At 39.3% G+C, this 25740-nt stretch overlaps 1 protein-coding gene across 25 annotated transcripts in view; it reads right to left on the reverse strand.

Annotated features, from left to right (window-relative positions):
- The window catches only part of epb41l3b (erythrocyte membrane protein band 4.1-like 3b), a 57136-nt gene extending 32208 nt beyond the window's left edge, over positions 1-24928 (reverse strand). For 13 of the 25 annotated variants that reach the window (XM_034887074.1, XM_034887069.1, XM_034887079.1 and 10 more), the window contains exons 1-2: positions 14280-14448; positions 4990-5159 (exon numbers count right to left, since the gene is read on the reverse strand). In XM_034887074.1, coding sequence (XP_034742965.1) covers positions 4990-5148 — 159 coding nt within the window. In that variant the 5' untranslated portion in view covers positions 5149-5159; positions 14280-14448. Of the gene's footprint in view, positions 1-4989; positions 5160-14203; positions 14224-14279; positions 14450-24488; positions 24692-24750 lie in introns of those variants that run through there. The other 12 variants (XR_004658682.1, XM_034887066.1, XM_034887065.1 and 9 more) reach the window with 4 other exon arrangements.
- Between the last annotated feature and the right edge of the window lie 812 nt (positions 24929-25740).

Below are 25740 nucleotides of genomic sequence, written 5' to 3' on the forward strand. Positions count from 1 at the left end.
AAGAAGAGGTGGCTAACAGTAGCACATGGTAGCGATAGCATGCTAGCTCGTTCTTAATGGCAAAACACTGCTACAACACACACTAGTTCACCATAATCTACAAAAGAACTACTTCCATGTCCCTGTTCTGCAGGTATTCCACAAGTGCCCCTTATTTAGAAGAAGTCTCCCAGCTAATCTTGCCTTGTACTGACCAAAGTAGGAAAAACTTAAATATTGATGTTATCATTACCAAATTACTGCACATCTGCGACTACCAGCAAAGATAGTAGAAGCTAGATGTCTCACTTTGTAGCTAAAACAAGTGAGATGTCTCACTCTGTACCTAACTCAAGAGGCCGAAACACACAGGGTGAAAACAGGATCTGCAGCAATGTGCGGTACAACAAAAACATGGTGTTTTTTGAAAATTAAACCATGTAAACCTATTCTGGTACAACCTCAAAATACAGCTATGAACCTGAAAATGAGCATAACATGGGCGCCTTAAAACTTAATCCAGTGATGGTCTTTTTTTAAATTCAAAGAAAAATTTGGCACTGTTGGATTTTTCGTGAACCAATACTCAGTAATATTGACGTCATTTGGTCGGTGATCAGGCCAAAAGTTTGGACACACCTTTTCATTCAATGCATTTCCTTTATTTTCATGACTATTTACATTGTAGATAATCACTGAAGGCATCAAAACTATGAATAATTGATGTACAAAATAACTAAAAACATGTCTTATATTCTATTTTTTTTTTCAAACTAGAATATAAACTTTTGGCTGGTACTGTGTGTGCGTATCCATATATCCCAATCACAATTGTGACTTCCCACCATCAAATTTGCGTGATTGAGCGATTTTTTTTAAACGCTACATTTTTTATAGAACGCTCCGTTTTCTTTTGCACAGCGCATCTACCGCTCCACAAACCCCACTCTGCTCATGTTCCAGTCAGTTGTTCCCTGCATCGCGCAGCTTAGTTTCTAGATGTAGACAGTCACAGAGGACAGAGTAACGGGAGGAAAATTCAACAATAGTCGATTATACGTCGGTCTCAAGGTTTACCAGTTTACCAGTAAACGCAACATCTTGTCCCGTCTGTGTTATTCAGACAACCACCGGCTATTTAGCTTCTGTCAGCTTCTATTAGCTCACGGGCTCTAGGGCGCGAGTAATATTTTTCCTCTAGGACGCACCGGTGCACATAATGTCCTTGCATCCTCTGCAACGCTGTTTATATGGATATGGTTTAATCTTGCGTTACATAACACATTTCTTCTGTAAAGTTGTGCCTGTGCTGGCTCTCTCCTCTGATCTCTCTCCTCTTACTCTCCGCGCAGCCTGGCCACACAGCGCAGTCGACACTTCTGACATTTGTCTACAATGTGAATTGTTATTAACACAGCTGTATATTGTTAAATATGAGGGGCAAACCTGTATTTGTACCAGTGCTTCCGCTGGTAACTCTGCTATTGCGGCAGCCATGGCGAAGAACACAGAAGAAGTTATTGAATGCAACTAACTTCAGTTGGTAGAGTAACAGCGTGTGAGACGGAGCTGCTGGACCTGGGCCAGAGATGTGACCCATGGCCAGAATATCATAGTTCATAAAAATGCAGCGCAGTGACGATACAGACATTTCATACACACGTGTGTATCCGCCTTCAAACCGTGATGGAACCGTTAATAATGAGTCAGCCGTCTCTCTGAAACTATGTGACGATAAAATTTGTTTTGGTTAAAATCAACAAATAATTGTGACAATAATCGTGATCACAATATTGATCAAAATAATCGTGATTATCATTTTGGCCATAATCGTTCAGCCCTGTAAAAACACACATATATATGTATGTGTGTTTGTCGCTCGGACTCTAGTTATATCCATAAACAGACCAGTGGTGGTGCAGCTTCAAGCTAGTGCAGGTAAATTGCCAACGATTTAGTCTTCAATATGTTTGCATCTACAGCTAGTGACACCGTCTCCTTTCAACTAGTACATTAGGGAATAAGCAAGAATCTGCCTCAAGTCACAGACAGTCCCCCTGCAGTTTGGAAGCACTAGAAATTCAATCTGTGGAGTAATTAGATAGTGAGCCCTGAAGGATGTTTGGGCCAAGCACTTAATGTTCAGATAACATCAGTAGCTACTTGGGCTGTCTTGGGCATGAAAGGGACAGGCTGCAGGCTACACTCTTCTTCATAGCAGAGATCACCGTTTTCCTATATCACGGTTCTTTTTAACTACCTAAAATAACGTGATTGATTCCACACAATGCTCTTTGGCAAGTACAAATCTCTACTTTCATTCATTTTGGGGTGTCTTATTCAAATTTATAGCATTTGAAAAAAAACAGTGAAGTTGTTTTGAAATAGTATTGAGTAAAAGTTGACACATACATTCCTTTAATTTAACTCTAAATAATTCCTAATTTTTGCTTTTCAATCTCAAACAATAGGAATACTTTCCTATAATTTAGGTTTATTTACCATATATTCCAAAAATAACTGTAAAACTAAAGTTAATAACTTAGTGTTAAGTAGTGTTGAAAACGTCAAAAAAGCGTCCAGTGTTGAAAAAAAAAGAAAAAAGAAAGTGTTGATTTTCAATTTTGACAGGTAGACAACACAAGGATTAAAAGACACTGAACTAGAGATTTTTCACTCTTCTACACAAGTTCATTAAAATGCCTATATAGCCCTCAAGCCTGCAGGTGGATCATGTTTTATTTTGTAATACATTTAATAGCAAATACTAAAACGTTGTTTGTGTTCCGATGTGGGGAAAATTGCAACAAAAAACAAACAAGTCAACTAGATACATTTTGGGTCTTAAGTCTTTGTCATGGTCAATATACCATGCTTTCCCAGAACAACCAAGCTTTGCTAACCTTTGGTGGTTTGCAGTGACACAAAAAACAATTATTTTCAATACTGATTAAACTGCTTATTTCTGGGTGCCCGGATAGCTCAGTTGGTAGAACAGTTGCCCATATATAGAGGTTTACTCCTTGACACACACACACACACACACACACACACACACACACACACACACACACACACACACACACACACACACACACACACACACACACACACACACACACACACACACACACACACACACACACACACACACACACACACACACACACACACACACACACACACACACACACACACACACACACACACACACACACACACACACACACACACGTTCAAATCTTCAAATTACTTTTTTGGTTTGGCCGAACAGTCAAAAAACTCAAAGACATTCCTCATATTTTCAGAAAGTATTTTGCCTTTAATTCTTGATAAATGACTTTGACAATTAATCGATTGTCAAAGTTGTTGACAATTCATTCGCGGTCATCCTTGCAGCCCCAGTCTTCTGTGTTTATTTCATTGCCCTAAACCAGGGGTCGGCAACCTGCGGCTCTTTGATCCCTCTGATGCAGCTCAGCTTTTAAAAAATACTTAATGAATATTTAATTAAAATGTATTTTATTTAAGTTTGTACAGCAAATTAAAGACATCAAGTCAGCTGTGGCCTCCTCAATTGCCTGTGATGAATCTAAAGACTAAGGTGATATTGAACAAATTGCGCTGTTCTGCCGGTATGTAAACTCTACTGGGCCACAAGGAGAAATTATTCAGTTGATACCACTAAAAGGCCAAACACGGGGGGGACGTCTGTGAGGCTGTCTTGAATTGTTTAACAGCAAGAGGAATACCCCCCCCCCCCCCCCCCCCCCCCCCCCCCCCCCCCCCGTGTCAGTGGTACAGACGGGGCACCGAGTATGACTGGCGCGCACAACGCTTTGTGACTCCTGCAGAAGTCGCTAGACAGTAAGTTGCTGACTTTTCACTGCGTCCTGCACCAAGAAGACCTGTGTGCTCAAACATTTCCTCCGGAATGCACAGAAGTAATGAATGTTGTCCTTCAGCTTCTGAGCAAATTAGTGGCGAAAGGTTTAAATCCCCGTCAGTTCCGTTCGTTACTGGACGAGCTGGGAACAGCCAGAGTGGCTGGGAAAGCTCCACGTCTCGTGGACATGACAGCGCACCTGAACACCTGAAAACAGCTCTTCAGGGTAAAGGACGCGCAGCCCTGTGTGCCCTTTACCCCGAGGAGCTGTGGAGGTTTTGCCATTTGAGCCAATTTGACAGTGCTAGCCCTATTTTACTAAACCGTTGTTTTTTTCCGGAGTTAAAAATGTTTTCTGCATGCAGAAATTATATTTTATTTTCTCTGCAGTCGTTCATTGATTTCATAAATGTAACACAGTATAGTTTGTTTATAAATAGCACAAAGGCAAAAAAAACGTTACATACAGTGCTTTCTTTACTGTGTGAAACGGGTCCAAATGGCTCTTTGAGTGGTAAAGGTTGCCGACCCTTGCCCTAAACCAAGGGGTCTCAAACCAAGAACCGCTAAAAACCAAGAGATTTTCCTAGGGTAGCTCTGTTTATGCATTCTTCCCACAGCTGTGTGAACTGTGTGGTACAATCAGCTGACATAATTCTAGGAATAAAAACATTCACATTTTGTCGTGGATCTGTGTTTCACCCCATTTCCAAAATGACAGCAGAGAATACTGACTGAAAGACAATCTCTCTAGTAAACAGATGCATCTGATGCAGGTCCGTAAACACAATTGAAAATACTGAAATGTCGTCAGAATTAATTCTGTCTGTTTCCACTTTTCACACAAAGACACAATTCATTAAGCGGTGGGATGAATGGTAAGTATGCTTTCTAAAATCCAAGCTCCTCAAAAAGGGATACATACAGTGTTTACACCATAAAAACACCTCAGGTAAATTACTTAAGTCTTTTGTTTGTTTTTACAAAAATAAAATATGAAGCAGTATGTTAAAAGGTGAATGACTTTCACCGTATTCAAGCCATCAATGAAAAATGCCGGATCCTCCATTTGTAGGTCCAGTTGACACAGTAATGGATGGATGACTATGATTATGAAGGCTGACCTGTTCTGTCCTGGCTGGCGTGCTGTGTCCAGCGGCAGCGGGAAGCTGCTCTGGCTGGTTCTGAGGTGAGGTGGGTTCGGCTGCCGCTTTAGCTTTCCCCGTTTCCTTGTTCTCCTGCGGCTGCTTGGCCTCCGAGTCTGTGCCTGATTCAGTTGTCATGGTAAATCACGCTGTAGTGGAAAGAGGAGGGTAAAGATGAAACTGGATGTTTTAGCTGACTCGTTATGAAGTTATCGGTCACTTTAAAATAATCAATAATGATACTGTAAGCTCCTCTACAATGCAAATGCAGAGCTGTGAATATTATTTGGCAGTTGTATAAAGAGTGATATTAATTATTAGTGGCTGACAATCTCAGAAGTGTCAGCAGCTGGAAGTAATGTAAAGTGCTCAGACTGCTGGTGCCCTGACACGCACAATTTCTACAATATGCTGTATGCATCTCCTCATTCAAACTGGCTCGAAAAAGAGACTACGGATCATTTTCATTATCGCTATTCTCTCTCTCTCTATTCGTTTGGTCTGTAAAATGTCAGAAAATAGTCAAACATGTACCTCACAATTTCCACCAATGCAAGCTTACTAGGCTTGAGCAGGTGTAAACATTTTTGAACATGTATAGTGAATTTTACAAATAGGGTGTCCCACTTGACTCACCCATTATCAAGCGAGACTAACGAGAAAGGCCATAATAGGTTCCTGGTGTTCCTACCGTCGCGCTATCGGGGCTTAGCGCCGCCCAGGACGGTGGTGAATGCTTTAAAGAAATACAAACAAGCCGGAGTGTTTCTCCCCTAGCCCAGAATAGATAGGTGGTGTAGCCAGGCCATATTGCAGCACTGACACAATGCTGTAGAGACAGGTCTGGCAATGTGAGACTATATTATTTTTGATACATCCATGCACAGGACATTCGCACCTGTGTTTAGCGGTGACATCACTGATCTTCAGCGGTTTTGTTTCAGGCCGCATCAGAAAAGCTTGAGGGAAAACAGCTTGTGTGGACGCTACCAAACTGCTTATGAAAGAGCTAAGTTACTGAAAAGCTATTTGATTCAGAAAACAGCGACACTATTAACAAGAAGTTGAACTAGTATAGCTACTGCCCAACACTGCTTGCAATACAAGTTGGATTCAGTGCCGTGACACAATCGACACAGGTTGCTAATGCAGGCTACTTTTTAAATTTGCATGAAAGGGTCAGTCACAAATGCTGGTTCAACCGATAAATTAACCCAATCCAACCGGTTTTGCCTTATACACAACTCTGAAGTGTACCTCTTGTTTTTCCAAAACAAAAACGATATTCAGTTGAAATTTATTTAAAATCATGATAAATTAATAAAGATAATAACAGCATTTTCAACAACATTGCACACTTTCTTTCATGGGCACACCAGTTTCTCTGCAGAGTATTTACACACAACCATCCAAAGTATCTGAACCGCACCAGTACACGTCATTCTAGGAAGGTCTGTGAATAGCAGCATACCAGCAACACATGCCATCCCAAGGTCTTAAAGAGTGGGTAATGCTAAGAGGAAACATCTTATGGTCAGTTTTGCCAAATGAAGATGACAGAATGGATCCCACTGGGGGCCCTGTGATAAACGTAAACACAGGCTTTGGCATTGGGATGTGGGGTTTGGAGCAAACTGGGCCCCTGCTCCAGAGAGTTTGGGGTTTGTAGTATGGATGCTTGTCATTCTGCTGTTGGCCTGCTTCTCTCAGAGCTCTATTTATAGGGCTGTGTTTACTCCGTGGTGGGAGGATCTCTGACTTCCAGCCGGGGACAGCAGCCACTGGGTCAACAACAGCAACACTGTGGGGTGGGGTGATCCCCAAAACGTTGACATGCTGAATGAAAAAAACGGCAACAACAATGGAGAACTATTGCTCTAAAAACAAGGCCAAACAAAATAAACATAAAAGACAATAAAACACTAGGTATTTTTTATTTTTTATTTGCCACAAGCAAGAATTTGCTTTTGAAAGTAAAGCTATTTTGCAATTTGTAATAAGAAACCTTCAGTCAAGGAATTTGGCCCACGTGTCCTGCTATGAGCAGCACTGGCAGGCACATAGTTGGACTTAATAACAGTTGGAGTCCAAGTCCATTACTGTTCACCTTATACTCAGTGACAGATGCATTACTTCCAAATACTTTGAGCTGAAGTGACATGAAGGTTTTGTTGTCTCCAATAAAGCACAGATGGTGTGATTAACAGTGGACTCCACAAACAGAAACATCTTGATTTAATATCATATGGTATTATCTCTCATTGTAATGCATAATTTCTAAGTCATTTCATAAGTTCTAAAGGAATTTTATCTTTGAATGCCAAAATGTAATTAATAATTTCCTAATGAGCAGTTGATTTGAATTCTTATGGAATTACATAAAATTGGATTACAATATAAAGCCGAATTTAGCTTTGCCAAGTAAAATGGATCACAATGAAGTTAAAGCACTTTGGAGTCTCACGTTATTTCTGCTCTTGCTTTCATAGAAGTCAGTAGCATCTAGGGTCACAGAACACAATGTGCTGATCAAATTATTTCTAATTTTTAACTTTAAGAACTTCAGTTGCAAGACATTACGATTACCAAATATTGATTACAGACTAAGTAGCAGAAATGTGAATGAAATGACACAGTTACAAGAACCAAATTACAACCCTGGCTAATAAAAGAGTTTTATTCCCCCAATGAGGATAACTTAGGAGAAAGACAACTAAGACAATTTCAACCAGAGTTTCAGAACCTCTCTACTACTTTGTTGTGTCATGTGTGGCAGAATTAAGGAGCGGCTCAGTGATTAGCGAACAGATGATGGCTGCACAGCTAACCTTTGCTTATCGTATCCCCTAAATCAAACAGGAACTATGGTATTAGAGGAGGAAAAGAACATCTTAGCACCATAGAAATGGGGGAAGAATACGTTCAGTCACTGGTGACAGGCACTCTTCACAGGGCCACACAACAGCTCACACAGTAGCCTTGTGTGTGGCCCTCACCATGGACTGCCACATACATTATGCATTTAGAAAGCTGTATTCACAACTCATGTAGTATCCTGGACTACTGCTAGCATACAGGGCTGATTGATGACTGCACCAATATAGCCTTATCATATTAAGTTTAGGGTTCAGCTAAAGACAAAGCCTTTTAAATGTAATCATCTGTCATACTTTCAAATAAATTATACATGCTCTATTGCCGACTGATCTTGTGTAACAGATTCAGCCTCTTAGTCCATGGAAACCTATACGTTTGCTGTCAGAGATAGCTAGTGTTTGGTAAGTTTTCAACAGCAAAAATCCAGGCGGCATATAGAAAGTAGGGATGGATTTAAATCCATTATGGGATCCACTCAACAAATATGAATCATTTTAAATACCTTATGGGGTTTACATTTCAACATCTGAAAAAGGGCATGCTAAAATAGCCACAATTCAAAGCTGTCTAATCACCTTTTGTTGGCTGAGAAGACAGAATGCTACGTTTTTAGTGGCAGCCTAATTAATGTTCCCAACCTGTACCTACAACCCATAGGTTGTCCATTGCTCTTTGCTAATAAGAAAAAAAGATTGAGGAGATTCAAAAGTTTGTTAGTGAATCTGGGTATTCAGCCAACTGGGAACTGGATCCAAAATGGAATCTGCTGTTGGAGTGTATGTTTCTTGCTTAAGTAAATCTAAGAAAATAATAAAAAGAAGAACTCTGCATTAGGGATGTAACGATATCCGGTGTAACAGCAAACCACGGTAAAAATGTTGACGATAAAAATGACCGATTTCATTTAAAATATTATCACGGTGGATTACCACAGTATGGAAACCGCTTGTTCACAGCTTTATCCGAGTCTCCTGAAGTTGCGTGGTCTACGGTGTTTCTTAAAGTTGGAATCATGGTGGAAGGAGGAGATAACAGCGCTCAGGACATTTTTTAACCTTGAAAAAAAACGGTTGTAGTAACACTAGCTCTCTCTCTCTCCTGAGAAGATTGACCAATCATTGACAAGAGTCCTTCCTTTGATCTTCTACCAATCACTTGCGTTCAGACAGGAGAAGGGGACAGAACAGCGGCTGTATATTGACTTTTTTTTCTTTTCTTCTTTTTTCCCGGACTTGTTGAAATAATGTGTTTAGCCCAGAACACTATTTCTTAGCTTGCCAAACTGTCATGGGGTTTACTGTCTTGATAGCTGTGTAAACGTTGAAGCTACAGTTATTCATATTTCAATAAGTGTTCTGCTTCTGCTAAGTTTTGCCCGTGTTATGACATTTATTTGGAGAGAGAGAGCGATATATTATCACCTTGATAATATTTCTGTTTCTTATTGCATAGCTGATAGATGTGTAGATTGTTTAATATTACTTGTGCAACCACGTGTTGATATTCAGGTTGTGTAAGGGCAATTTGCTTAGCTATTAAAACAGTGTATTACACTGTTTGTGCCGTTATAGATATGTGTGCTGTAATAGATGTGGCTTATTCTCAGTTTGTGTTACTGAGCACTACTTTATATATTATATTGTTATTATTATTATTATTATTACAAACTATTAAGCCAGGGGGTGCCTATTGGATTGAATCTATCTATGGTTGCTCACGCTTTTCCACACTCACCAAAACGCAAGAGGTAGCATAGCTTAGACGGCCTTACAAAATTGTAACAGACGATCATGATGTAGAGAATTGGATTTTATATTTGATTTATAAGCATTGAGACATAATCTCTTGAGAGAATAACGATGCATCTTCGAATTGTTTTTTCCCCCAACCCCTAGTGCTGCCCCATGAATGCAAACTTCCATTTTAAGGTCCATTTGTGATTGTAATGCACACTGTTGGAAAGTGGCCTGGCCTAGACATGGAGTCTAAATCCCACATACATACACACACACACACACACACACGGAAGGACGAAGGACTGCCATCTGTGCTGAGCGCAATTAGCCAGAGTACACCACAGCTGGGCCCATCCCTGTCACCCCCGCCCCCACACCCATAATCCCCTTGGGGCTTGTGTAGGTTACATGGAGGGCAATAGTTGGCGTTTTTGACACGTCCAGGCCCATCCCCAGTGGGCCTGCAGTCTATGATGAGACCCCTCTACACGACCACAGGGCAGACAGCTGACACACACGCACACACACACACACACACACGCAACTCAAGTGAGACACCTCTGATCCAAATCCCCCAAAGTGCTTTGAACCTTCCCGACTTCTAAAACACCAGCAATAGTATTTATATGTCTTGTCCTGAATGTGATGTTCTATTCGAGGCCAACCATGCCCATTTTCGATATTTATTGTCATTTAACATTTACATTTAAGGCATGTACATACATTTGAGGCATTCAGTAAACACTTTTAACCGTTCATAACACTGACCTTATATTAAATGTTACATTAGCCCTGCATGCATATACACTATTAATGGTAACTTGTGGTGAGAAGTGGTACTGTCACATTAACAGCAGTCTGTATTACTTTTACCCTCAACAATTCAAGAAGTCTAAACAACCCAGCTCTGTTTTCTACCTCAGTGGGTTCAGCCAGAATATTCTCTAGCTCTGGTGCAGCACAAAGTGTAGAAGCAGTTCTACTTATATTTCATTTATAAAGCCAAAAAACACGTACAACCTATCCATTAAACCCCCCTCTATAACAGTTCCTACCAGGCTATGAAATGTAATGGAACATCAGTGACTCAGCAAAACATGTAAAGACTGATGCTTTGTGACATTGGCGTTTGTTTTTACTTATCACTGAAGTAGTGTTGACATAATGTACATACATATTTGGCATGTACACTCAAATGCCAGTTTATTAGATAAACCTATCTAAAACAGAGAAAAGCAGGAAACATCCATATTTAAGGCTGAAAAAAGCATTTTCTGCCATTTTTGAATTAAAAGTTACTTAAAGATGAATTGATTATAACAATAGTTGGCGCTTTTTCAGTCCACCAACTAATCGTTGCAGCTCTGAGTAGAACACAATACAACTTGACAGCATCACAAACAAACTACATCCTCAAAAAAATATCATTAAAGTGATGGTTTGGAGTAAGTTCACCCTGCGGTCCTTTGCACCACAAACTCGAGCCAAACAACCCCCCAGAAGCTTTTTTCACCTGGGTCTAACATTGGGCGAGTTAGCATTATTAGCTCAGTGCAGGCGCTAATGGAACCAACTGTGTATCTCGTGAATTACCCCACTAATATTGTCCAAAATTATACCAAACTTCTACAGTACTACAAATAGGTTATGTTCTCATAAAATGATGGATTGGAAATTTGGAAGTACACGAGAATTTTATTTAAAAGAACAATTGCCTGCTGGCTTCTACTCTCTGCTGCTACTGCTACCGGCAGTAACATACTTACATTACATATTTGTAACAACTGTAGAAGTTTGGTATCATTTTGGGCAATATTAGTGGTGTAATTTACTACTAACTAAGATAATCTGCTGCTAACGCTAACTCGCCCAATGTTCAACCAAAGTATAAAAAGCTTTACCGGGGGGTTGTTTGGCTCAAGGCCATGGTGCAAAGGACCCTAGGGGGAAATGACTCCGAACCATCACTTAAAGAAGAATATAACGCCTCTCTAAAACAGTTTCAACAAAAACAGAACGTTATAATCTTCATGAAGGCAGGATGTTTGTGTTTGACTGCATTAGCTTAGTATACCTAATTTACTGGCAACTTTAAGCCTTTCATATCGTCCACTGCTAAAATGATGCAGTTCTTTTCTGAGACTTCCATGAAAACAGTCTCATGAGAGCTAAAAGAAAAAAGTCTTTGCATAGTTGATTTTTTAACAAGATGTTTCAGAAGCTTTTTTTTAATCCTGATATTAATTTTAAAAAATCTTTTAAAAGAACCCTTACAGACTGAACAAAACTAGACAACTCAACAACAGAAGCTGCGGAAGGCAGAATGGTCACATGAAGGTGACTACAAGCTGAGAGCATTTTTTGCTGAGGACGCCATAAATCCTGTCAGCTTGCTGCGTTTACATTCTTAGCATTTCTGTCACTAACAGAAAGGCACTCAGGGATACAACAGACACAACAGCTAACTTAATGTTATTTCAACTTGACTGTGCACTACATTATTTGACACGATCAACGCATCTTTGTTGCCGTGCTGACCCTCAAGGCTTAGGGTTGGTTTTGTTTGAAAGCCCGGCACGCCAAGTACCAATCAGTGAGACAGGGAAAATACCTGAACTACATGTATGCTGGAGTTAGGAGCACCCAATCCAGTTGTAAAGCTCCTTTGCCAAAGGGAAAATCCCCCAATGTAAAAGACTGAAATCAAATCTTGTTAGCCTGATGAAGAGCTAATAACTTCTTATACAGTGGCTGAGACGGACCAATAGGGATTTAGCCTTTTATGAGATTAGTGATTGGTAATCAGTAAATTAGCTGGGACTTGATTACCAATAATGTCCACAGAAAAGCACAATGTTAAAATGGGTTGTCGACATCAGCTGTGGCATGCCTACATGAATCAAATTGTAGTTACTTTGGGAAATATTTTAGCTTAGCCCGACAGATATATAGTATTGAAACAGGAGCTGCAACTAATCCTTATTACAATTTCCCAGAGCCTAAGATGAACTATTCAAATAGACTTTTTGTCAAACCCATATTCCAAAATCCAAATATAGATCAAATGTTGTTAAAATATTAGTATCAAATCAAATAACCCTTGTCAACCTTTCACAGACAAACAAATGCCATTTATCAGTTAATCAGCGGATTCTCAATTAATCAATTCATTATTTGGCCTACAATATATTTTAGAAAACTGTGAAAAAGATCTAAACTTACGTCATCAATACTGTGCTTGTTTTGTTGGATAAGCAGTCCAAAACCCCCAAATTTGAAGTTTGCAATTACTGTATATAAAACACAAATAGCAGCAAACATCACATTTGAGAAGCAGGAACCAGAATATGTTTAAGTTTATGGCATTTTAAGAAATACAAAAAATCTAATCACCTTTGTTGACCTTTTACAAACAAAAACAATAAAAGAGGCCATTGCTGTTTACCTTTAGATGACCCCGTTGTGTCTCTGTAAAGCTTAGTAGAAGGTTTGCTGTGACCGAATCACATTATTTGTAGATTTTTCTTTATCTACTGTATGGATAAGGGATATGGATAGAGAGTGTTGTATGTTTTGGAAATCTTATAACCCTCTTAGACCAATTTGTGATTTTGAGTCGTAAAAATATAGCTAATTTGCATTGACTTGGTGGTTCATGCGTGTAAAAAGCTACACTTATTCCTACAGAATTTGGGTTTTGCAGCTATATCTTGACCATAATCGTGAATACCAAACAATGCCAGTTTTCGGGGGGGGGGGGGTTGTGAGATAGAAAGACAATTACCTCAATATTGTAACACACTATAAGCAGGTTAAAGTAGATTCAGGCTGTGATCAAAAGATACACTGTCAATGAATGAAAAACGAAAGCCACCAGACAAGGCCCATGATGTTGCTGCCTGTCAATGCTACTGCAACAACAGCTTACTGTGCATCTTAATTAAACTGTCAAGTCAGACTCGGCCATTGCATTCCCTGCTTACAAGGATGTGAGGATGCTAAAAAAGGATCCATAACGTATCATCCTGCCCCTTACCACGCCTACCGCACTGCAGATCAAAAACATCAGAGTATGTCATCTTAACCTCCGACTATTTAACGATTTTAATGTATTTACGTTAATTGTCCTCACATTTTACAGTGTCTACCAGTGACTCAGCGCTGTCATTCACTTATGTGGCCTATGATATGGGGGATTCGAGGTCGGAAAAGCATTTATCGTTTTGTTTTCACCCATTTTATGCATCGAAACTCGAGCACGTTAGCCTACAGTAGGCTACCTTAAGCGGCTTGTTGCTTTGAAATATCCGACTCTTAGTACAAAATAACGGCCGCGCAGCACATTCAGCAAACAAAACCAACATGACGCTACAATGTTACGCACCAAAAGGCTACAACGCAAAACTGCGCGACAAAAGGTTGCGACCGATGTTTCTGACACGGTTAGCCTGGTCCACTCGACTTTTCCGCCTGACTACAGCAGAAGTGTATCTTAACGTTATTATCTGTCATCGGCGAGTGTTGTAGTCAGACCACCAGAATATGGCAAGAGAGGAAATAATACACAGATTTGAACAAACCGGGAATCGTGCATCTCTTGCAAGACGCCTCAGTGTAAGATCAGAAGAGAAAAGCAGCAAATGAAAGGTTTATTACCAGGTAAACCGCCCTCGTTGAGCTGGTTCATGCGAGTTGCATTCGTAGTGGGCTTCTGTTTCCTGACAGTGGTGCTACTCTGCTGCAGTTCCCCCTCTCCACCAGCCTATCAAACTCCACTATGCAGCTGAGTAGAATTGTGGGATATCTGAACAGCCGGGGCATTCTTTTAGTAGCACCCCCCCAACACATACACGAACACACGCAGAGCATGGCAATTGATGGCACGAGATGTAGTTACATGAAACTGAATTAGTGGTGGAATGTAACATAAACCGTACTCAAGTACAACTTTGAAAGGTTTGTTCTTATTTGAGTAATCCCACTTTTGCTACTGCATATGGACGAATTATCCCTATTTATTCATATATGCCAAGTTTACAATGCACCACTTACAGTAGGCTACAGTGGAAACAATGACTAAACTGATATATTGATTTAAGGACTAAATGTTTTCCCACTGTTTAATAATTAAATAAATGTTAATGTAATTTTTCCACCTAAAAAATACAAAACGTCTCTTGTTCCAGCTTCTCGATTGTGTGGCTTCTGTGTCTCATGTAACAGTAAACTGAATATTGGACGCCTAGATAGCTCAGCTGGTAGAGCGGGCGCCCATATATAGAGGTTTACTCCTTAAGAGAAAGTTATTCATGTAAGCTGCAAGAATGATACAAATATATTTTCGAAGAATTTGACAAAAAAGTCCCAAACCAAAACCATTGTGAGTTATTTTCACAATCACAATGTATAAACCTTGAGAAATTAGAAGACTACTAATTCAACAGTCCACACTGAAAAATTAAACATAAATCATATGCATATTGTTGCTAAAGATTAAGCTACTTAGTAGCACGTTAAAGTAGTTAAAATGAGCTAATCCTGGACCAGCCACAACATACAAATGCTTCTCAAAGACTTACTGACTGGATGTACCCAGTCTGGAGCACTTTATAATGTTACCCAACTTGAAAAACACAATCCAAGACATAACAAAACAAGCCAACATAGTGAACACACACACACACACACACACACACACACACACACACACACACACACACTAAGTACATACATGTGGCTGTGCATGCACATATACAGACATAATAGCAAGTTTTTAATTGCTGTCTGGGTTGTTCCCTCTGGGGATTTGAGGGTTTAGCCTCCTGCCTCCCAGTGGTCCCAACTTGGTCAACCATTCAACTTTTATTTTATCTAATTGCACTCATGGTCAAGAAGTATACCACATGCCAACACTTAAACTACAGTGCACTATGCAAATATAAACACAGTCAAGCACATTACAACTTTGAAGCATTTTTTTGCTGTAGTCGTGCATGACTTCCCTAAATAGTGCCTGACACAGAGCAAGCATGTTTTGCAGACAGAGGGTACATGTAATAACACACACCGTGAAACTCTTTTGTACAGCAGCTCAACAGCTGGCTCCTCATTCTGCCTCTATTGTAACAGTTAATAAAACAAGCTCAATGACCACAGCAATGACTGTTTTATATTGAAGACATCATTCACATCACAATCCAAGGTGTTTGAGCTACTTTTCATGCAAGTTTTACAGGTTTTTCGATTGCTAGAAGACAGTCGGCACAACTGGAGTAACATGTGCAAAACTCTAACTACAGTCGGGACAGCAGCACTTCACGTGGACCAAACTGTTGTTTGTTTTTCATTGCACCATTTGAGAGAAACAGTGAACAGATAAAAGAGCAAAAATACCAATATGTCCAGGTAAGATGTCTGAGGTTACATACACATTTTGTGTGAAAAGACTTTCTTTCCTATAAAACGGCGCACTTACAGTTTTTCACAAAGTAATGGAGGTGTAAGCAATGGGAACACCCCAGTAATTTGTATTTATAGACCATGTAGGTTCATGGCGAGAGAAGATCAATTTGTTGAGGAAAAAAAAAATTGTAAAACTTCTGGACTCTAACGTACTTTTATTTTGCAACATTTCCAGTAATTACGTAAATTACTACAGAGAAAATAAAAATTCTGTTATATATATATATATATATTTATTTTATTCACTCACCATCAGTAAGGAGAGTGAGGTTTAGAGCTGCAGTAACTTAACAATAGATATAACAAAATATTCCTGCAACCCTTGATACTGGGAAGAGAAATAATAGCTGAGGAGGACAGTTAGGACGATAGTTTTGTCAATGTGACACTGTAGAAACTTCTGGCAATGTCTTTGCTGAGTCGAATGTGATAGCTCCTGTGACCATAAATGGTGTAAGAGTGGGTTTTTACTTTAGTGACAATATAAGGAGAGACCGCCTTACAGGTTCAACAACCATTATCATAAAAAGTAGTTGTGACTATTTAATACCAATACCACTTACCGTACCTCTATAATTTATATTGTTTACTCTATCAAAGTTAGGCTGTTTTTCTTCCCCCTTAATTTGTTTTCAAAGCACTGACATGATTGCAAAAATAAATCTTGCTTAGAGCATAACCACAATACGTCTCTCTGAGAATACACTGTACATTAAGCAGTAACAACTATCTAGAATGTCTGCTGTCTGCACAGCCAAACAATACTTATAGATCTACACTTAGAGCAAGTGGAGTCTGAACCAGTATTGTCATCAGACATTTCTCATCATGGCCCGTCTGGCCAGTGGGTGGTGACTGTGCGCCTCTAATGCAGTAAACAATTTTACATCAGGAATGAAGGATTAGCTTGTCTCCAAAGGAAATATCAATGCTCAGACTGGCAAAAGGCTGCAATGGAGCTCTTATTTATGAATCTTTATGTTAGTTAGTGTGTATGTATTTTTCTGACTTTGGCAGATTTCAAGTCAGGACAAAAACACAAGACAGAAGGCAGCACAGTGTTATCTAGCCAACTTGACACAACCAATGTGACATAACACCCAAAGCAGAACACATTTAAGGCAGTTTCATTTCTATTTACGCATCTTTTGATCAATGTATAGTATAAAACAAGAAGCATGCTTGGCCTTCCTCAGTGTGTTACTGTTGACAAGTTGTAATGCTTTCCCGTCTTTTGAAGTAAAAAGGCATTGACCTTTGCTATCACATTTGGAGTTGAAGTCTTCCTCTTTGTTTTGTGTTTACTTCTGCTGAAATTGCCAAACAATCTATGGGAAGTTTAAATGAAATAGAAACACTCTTACAGATAACTGATGCTTAAAGAAAATGTTTTCCACAAAGATTCATAATAATTCAAATCAGTCCCCCACGTCCATGGAGATAACTGACGTTCTGAGATTTTTACTCTCTACGAGTTCTCACTCTCTGTATGTATAGTGTCTTGCAGATAAGTGTGAGGGCAAATCTATGACTTCTCAGAGCCTCCAGAACAGCCCTTGGTCAGCAGAATGATTAATACCACACAAGATAGACAACATGTGATCTCTGGACTCTACTGAGCTTATGTGGCTGCTTAACTCGTCACTTTTTTTCTGCTGCGTAGAGACGCTTAGTTCCTCTGCTCCGACGCCTGACCTTGAACTTGGGTAGCCTTGAATTCCAATGGGTTTTATCTCAAGTATTAGCATAATTGGGGGACATGCGGTTACAGTACATTTTCCCTCTCACACCGTCTATTTTAATTTACATGATTCAAAACTTACAGGAAGGAAGTTGCATTATATTGATCTCCTGCTTACTCAGCATGTTGGCACTTAGTGATAAAGGTTAAAGTCAACTGAAGTATATAAAATGAATTAATCTCAAAATCAGTTATAAAAAAAAAAGTAAACCTTTGAGACCAGGTTTTCGGGGGAACAACATCAAATGTGAATCAGCAAATCCTAGTTTGTATGTAAATGTGTGTATACTCCGTCTTTAAAATCAATAAACCTAATAACAGAATTAAAGTAATCCAATTTCCAGAGATGCAGTCAGATCAAGCAACATGGCACTTCATCAATACATAATTACACTGAAGCATGTTCCTTACAATACATGGCAAATCCGTGTGATTTTATAAATAAAATACGTCAAGGCCAGCATTTTCTTGTGGACACAAAGACACCACAACATTTGATGATGTATATTAAATGTGTGCCAACCTATGTTGTCTTAAATTTCTAATTAGAGGATTCTCAGGCTGTTTCAATCTTAATGAAAACTCCATTGTCTAATACAAGAATGTACTACTGAGCAAGGAGAATGTATGCTTATCAAGCTAATTGCTGTTTTTAATTAGACTTTGAACTCAATGAACTCAAAGTGAATTGGCTCCAGCTTTTTCACCCTTAACTAACCAAAGCTACTATCCCCTTTTTCCCAGCTCTATTTAGTTATAAACACCTTCTTCCCAAAGCGCTGCAGGTCAGCAGGCTAACATGCCAAATTAGAGTCCGATTTTGACACCACCAAATCAACTCCCTATCTTGAGCACTATCTTGACACTATCATATGACTCTACCGTTGCTTATTAGAAAAGAAAATGTAATATAAATGTGAAAAAGGATTCTTACTACAATGGGGAAGACACTCCCTTCTTGTTTTTCCCTTGTAGGAAGCACATCTTATCTTGAGGAATCGTGAATGTACTCTGCGTGTGTAACCTTTGGAAAGCAGAAGGCTAATGATTGTGCCTGTCAAGTGATTGCAGACCAGGCATTTTTAGAGAAAGCTATGGGCAGCACATGTGTGGTTAAAAATAAATAAAACCGCAGCAAAATTTTGACTCATTCTTCCCTTTAAAGTTTTTTATGGATATCAGCATTTTAGCTTGGAAGAACCATCTAAATAGCCCGACGTCCAAGCAGAGGTGTAGCGGTTGAGATGGTAACTTCACTGAATTGATTTAATTTTGACAACATAGTCCAAGTTGGATGTGTCTTTAATGTGGAAAATCAAACAATATGTTATCTTGTTATTTGCAGTTTTCATTCTAGACCTGTACTTTTATCTTATAAACTTTAATAAATTACAACAATCACTTCAGTATGTACAGAAAGTAAAACAACATAATTGTTAAAATGACATTTTTTTGTCAATTGCTTATTGTGTTATGTATTTAAAAAAAAGAAAACACCAACTGTGTGAACCAAAATTTCGAAATATGAATATTGGCCTAAAAAAATACAAATACACAATACTGTGTTTCTGTGTTTAGTTAGATCACATCAAAATCACTATTTATAAAACACTACAATTTTTGAAAATAGTGATTTTGATGTGATCATAGAAGTGCCCCTAGCACTCGCATTCAAATGGCCATTTGACCCAAAACGAGAATACAGTACATGTTAAAAGTGACGCATCCGTTCGGCCAGGTTGGCTTAGTTGGTAGAGCAGGCACATATACATACAGGTTCATTTGAACGCAGAGGTCCGGGGTTTGAATCTGACCTGTGACGATTTCCTGCATGCATGTCTCCCCCCCCCCTCTCTTTCCCTTTTGTCACCTAGCTGTCCTGTCCAATAAAGGCAGAAAAGCCCCCCAAAAAATAAAGTTTGACTTGGACATTTCACAAAAAGACCTGAGGTTGCGTGTTGGCAAGAGTTTTGCTTTAAGCAAGGACAAATGTGTTGTGCATGAATGTTCACAGCAAAATAGCAAACCACTGGAACAGTGAGAGTTTTTTGAGAGAACAAAAGTTCCTTTACAATAGCACATTTGAGGAGGACTTTAAAGAGAGCCCACTCTAACCCTTACGCTCCACTATAAATACTCGGTCCTCCCAGGAGCTGTAGCTTTATAAGGCAAAGAAAGCCCCATGCTGCTCTCAAGTGATCAGGCAACACTGGGAGATAACAAAATACCCAACAAGCTTATCTCTGCACTCGACAAGATTGAGTCCTACACGTTATCTCTGCCAGCCTTCCGAAGGCTTTGGTGATCGAAAGCAGCACTGCACTCACGTGTTGAGTTCAGCTCACTTCAACTGACTGTGAGTGACTGCACACCTGAGGGTGAGACATCTGTGTCGATGGCTTCATTTGCATTTTCCACTGTATGCTGGTGCCGTTGATTTTATAGTAAAAATAACAAGTGAGCAGGCAGAAGTGCAGTGAGACATTTGTTAAAAGACACTTCAGCTGTCGAAGGGATCCTAGTCTTGTCATTGCAAGACCTTCCTCCACAGTGCTGTGGAGGAAAGTCTGGCTAGTCCACACAGTATTTCGGGACGGGAGAAAAACATGCTCTGGTTTATCGGCATTTCTTTTAACAAATCACAATTGTCATGGGCGGTGCTAAGTCCCGGACAGAGCCACAGTGCCACTGCAAAATAGATAGCTGAATAGATAGTCTAGCTAGCAGTCTGGATTCACCCTGCAGCGATCTGAGGAGCAGTTAACATTTGTCCTCATAAATCGAGTGGAGTTTAAAATTCCAACACAAAGAAAGCACAAGGTAACGGACATTAGGGTGAAAAAAAACGTGATCCGGCGGAATTTCTGGTAGGACCGGAACAATCCTAGATGTAGAATGTCATGGATATAGACTAATGAGATCCAAACATGAACTCAAATATGTGATGGTCTGTCCTGTGACAAACTTGTACCATGAAAGAATAAAACAGTTGTTTTCTATCACAATTCAGTTACATTTTAAATTCTGTGTGACTATTCAGTGTTTTCAAACTCAAAAAGTCTCTCTTGGGCTGCAACTCTGGATTATGGGCGGCAGTAGCTTAGTCCGTATAGGGACTTGGCTTGGGGACCAGGAACCTCCTGGGCTGAACTGCTCGGAGCGCCTGACTAAGTATCTTCACTTTGACATTCATTTCAATTTTATTTATATAGCGCCAAATCACAACAACAGTTATCTAACAGCGCTTTTTTATAAAAGAGCAAGTCTAGACCATACTCTGTGATCTTTTTTACAGAAACCCAACATTTCTCCATAACAATAATGCATGTCTATAAGTCTATAATAACCCTGCTGATAATTTTTTTAATTAAAAAGTGCACATAATAAACTTTTTTCTCCAAATTGCTTGTTTGTTTCAACCCACAATCCAAAATCTAAATATATTCAATCTACAAGGAAATATGGCAAAGAAAAGCAGACCGTTCTTACATTTGAGAAGCCGGATTCAACAAATGTTTGGCCTTTTTGTTTGAAAAGAAAAGAAAAACTGAAAAAAAATTATTACTTTTGCTAAAATGTCTAATTCCCTCCTTTCAATTTAAACACACTTGTTCCAGCCATTTAGATCCAACCATGGTGTCTTGGGAAAAGAAGTCAGGGTTTAATGGATCTTAAAGATTTAATTTTTTTGCTTTTATTGCCTGTATTTATAGGATAGATTAAGACAGAAAAGTGGGAGAGAGAGGGGGAATGACATGCAGCAAAGGGCCGTAGGCTGGAACCAAAACCGTGGCCGCTGTGATCTGTAAATGGGGCGCACGCTCAACCAGGTGAGCTAACCAGGCGCACGGCTCATGTCACTTTTAAAGTGTCATAGGAGGTAATATTTATTCCACTGGGAGTTTAATAATTGACCCACCATCTGTAAGCTTGTTTAAAGTAATAATTTAATTTTTGGCTCGGCCCTTTTACTCATACAGATATTACTTCACCTTTGCATGTCTTATCACTAAATTGTGATAATGCCAGAGATTCGCGGACTATTTCTTTAAACCTTCAACTCCAATTTCTGACTCACACACACAGGCCCTTCCATAACCTTAATTCCGTCAAACACGTCTCAATGAGTCATAGCATCAAAGAGCATCAGGTAAAAGAATGTCTTCTCCTCCAGTACAATGCCAGGGCCATGGATCACGAACTGATCGGACAATAGAAGTGATTTGAATTCCAAAGATGAATAGGTGGAGATAGTCTTTATCGCTGGAAACATTACATCAAAACAGCAGTGGGAAATCTCTCCTGTGGAGAGATGTCTGCAGCAGAATGAGCAATAATTGTGAACATGAACGAATGAATGACCTTGAGCCACTGAACAAAGATTTAATCTTGTTATGTCATCCTCACACTAGAAAAGGAATGAAATAGCTTTAAAAAAGGGAAATATTAAGGGGATAGCATTCCTAATTCTGAGCAAAGGTAATTGGGGTCACGTTGTTCTCTACTACAGGTCACCAAAACTGCCCTTTCAATCATAGCGCCTAAACAACATCTTCAGATGTAATAATACCTGGTGTTTTTGTACATATGCTGCATTCCAGTCCATTTGGAATTTCCCTGCTGCTTGCCCATAATTACAACCTTGTTGCAATTTAAGTGACCCAGCTTAAAAAAACCAGGCAAGAAACATAGTCACCCACAACATTTTAATACACTTTCCTCAAGTTACAGCTGGTATCGCATAATTTACAGTATATATGACAGTGTTTACTTGCTGTAATCTGTGATTGCAACTTTCCATTTCTTTTTCTCTCTGTTCTTCTCATTGGCTCAGTTGCACTAATCAGGATATACAGTAGCAATCAGAATCTGATGACGTTGGTGGGTTGTCAATCCAATCTAATAAAAGTTTCACAGTCCTGAAGAATATTAACTGAGTTTGGAGGTTAAACTTTTTAAAAATAATACCTAAAATGTCATGAATATCTGAAGAGACTATAATCAATATAATTACACCTTTACTGTTCATTACTATTCTACGGTTCACTCTCACAGCTTTAATAGTGACGTTTTGGTCCCAGGCAGTTGGTCACAGTTAAGAGATTAGCTGGTGAACTTAGTTGAGCATTTTATAGCTAAAGACACAGATATCTCCTTAATGCTTAAGATGCTAAAGACGAATACGACTCTAAATGAATTATAATGCTTCACACTGCTGGACGGGTAAATAAGCAACTATATGTTAACAAGTTTGAAAGGTGATTACATGTCTACTTGTTTTTGCTGCTTAAAAAGTCACATTTTTAGAGGCGTTTAGGGGCTGTTCACTTGTCAAGTTGCATTGTTCGAGAAGTCTTACATTTCTGACTTTGATATGTCTCTATTAAGAGGCATATGAGCTTTTGTTCTGGCTTTCATTGTAAGAGAGTTTTAAATAAATGTAATAAATGTTCAAGGAGAAACACTTCTTTTAGGGAATCCATTATCATTTATTAGTAGTATTTAGTTTAAACCTCATGCCCCAGCTCTTAATACAGACAATTCCAAATGATACAAGATCAATCTGAAAGGAAATTACACTACCTCCCTTGCTTATATGGCGTGACATATAGCAAGTACATTTAGTCTACTAAGGTCTCTTTAAGACAAGTAAGTCAGTCATGGTGACATCAAAAGTAACAGCTCAGCAAATGCTTCACAGTGGAAATTGCAGCACGCAACCACCAGCCAATGAACATGACACAGACAAGTCCCATGGACTTTGCCCAGTCGTATCTTCCTGGATCTGTACATTCACCTTTATCATTCAGCCTAGGAAACCTGTTAAAACTTCTGAACTGTAAGAACGACCTTGTGGCCCAATATAAAGCAACAGTCCATTTTAAAAATATATAAAAGGGCCATACGTTGTGGCCCTATATTGTGGCCCTATATAAAGCAACAGTCCATTTAAAAAAATATATAATACGAGCCATATGGAACTTGGTGAAATTACAAAATAAGGACCATGCAGTAAAGTTTTAGAAACTCTTTTAGTCTACATGTACAGTTAAGGGATTATTAAAACAAAGAGCTTTTCCTTCATTGATTCATGAACATTTCTATTTTGGGGAGAATTTAAGTGGAACCACATGCTGAGATGACTTCCTATTTCCGAACTCTCTGCCTGTGCCCAGCAGATTTTTGATCAGGTGTGTGTGTGTGTGTGTGTGTGTGTGTGTGTGTGTGTGGTAGGAAGGCATTAGTTAAGAAACAGCCTAATACAAACGTTAATAAAGGACTCAATTAGCATGTTGGAAAGGGTCTCAGAGCAATTGTTGCAGATTAATTTGAATAGTTGAGGGGTTTTATTTAACGTGAGTTATGTTAACACCAGAAAAGCCAAGGAAGTGGTAGTTTTAAAATATGTTCACATTTAAATTGCTGCTTCACCAACCCTTTTGTAGAACCCAGTAGTTTGAGGTAATGCAACATTCATAAGCCCTCTAGTAACCCTTAACCCTCAAAATGACACGTCGGCCTTCTCTTTGAACCTAAAGCCTAAGAGCCATTAAAACTGATGTCGCTTTTAATATGCAAACATATATTTGCCTATTATGTCTGACCTATGGCAGTGTTTGTGTCACACTTTCCGTCTTTTGCGAATTAAAGCTTGTACTCACCATTTCACAGTCCAAGAAAAGCAGCAGGTCACAGTGTGTCGGAAACCCCGGTGTTTGAAGCAGAGAAACAAATGAAAAATAAAACAAAACATTAGCTAACTGAGTGGAGATAGCTACACGTGTCGGGTTCTGGAAAATACCCTTAAAACAATGACAATGCTGCCTCCAAATCATGCAAAACTCAGTTAAAATACTGTCCAGTAACCGTATTCATAGGTAGTGAACTTCAGCAGCGCACAAACAACTTAAATAAACACTTTACCTGATTGTTATGAGAAGGGAAAAACTCCGTAAACACCAACTGACACTTGTGTACGTGTTACCGGAGACCAAGGAATTCCTACGCGGGGCTCGTCCGGGTGGAAAGGACCAGACACCTGTAAGCGGTTGCTCTGGAAAACCGTCACAGAGACCGGACCGAACTAACCCCGCCCCTCCTGCCTTGAAAAACGGCCCCCATAGTACTCCTAAACGGGCACGCCCATGGTGACGACGCAAGCAGCATAGTCCCAGTGCCACCTGGTGGTAGCCTGCAGGAAGAGCGGCGTGTTAGATAATCGTCTGTATCACATGAGTGAACACTGGCCTCGTTAGGCTGAGCAGCATACTTCTTGAAAAAGTCTACGAACCAAAGACAATTTTTTTTTTGCATTTCAGAAGTGAAAAACTATTCATATGCTTACACACAGTAAAGTAACAATTCTTTAATATAAATGTGCTCCATTACAAGTAAAAGCCCTGCAATCATGTTACTTAAGTAAAAGTATGAAAGTATTATGAGCAAAATAAACTTAAAGTAGGCTTATCAACAGTACTTCTTATGCAGAAGAATGGGTCCTGCCTGTGTTATATTTTGTATATAGTATACTTTTAAATTATTTTGTACGCAGCAGTTGGATTTTGTAGCTGTCCCAGATGGAGTCGATCTGGTTTTCATGCACTGTTGGGTAGTTGAAATCTTAGATCAAAGAGTATCATAAACACAGCTGCCAGTTTATTAGGTACACCTAGCTAATACTAATGCAGTCTAGCTGTTCTGCAATAAATGCTAACACGGCAAAGGTGTTATGTATAATGTTCAGTTTTTGTTTAAACAGTTTAGAGATGTTAAACTTAATGCTCATTTTGGAGGCTGCTTCATGAAGGTGGGATATATTGTGGAACAGCTGTAATAGACTGGATTAGTTTCATCTATGTGCACCTCATTGGAAACTGATGTATTTTGCATGTAAAACCTTACAACCCTGCAAAG

Source organism: Etheostoma cragini, chromosome 12, assembly GCF_013103735.1.
Source record: "Etheostoma cragini isolate CJK2018 chromosome 12, CSU_Ecrag_1.0, whole genome shotgun sequence".
Lineage (NCBI taxonomy): Eukaryota > Metazoa > Chordata > Actinopteri > Perciformes > Percidae > Etheostoma > Etheostoma cragini.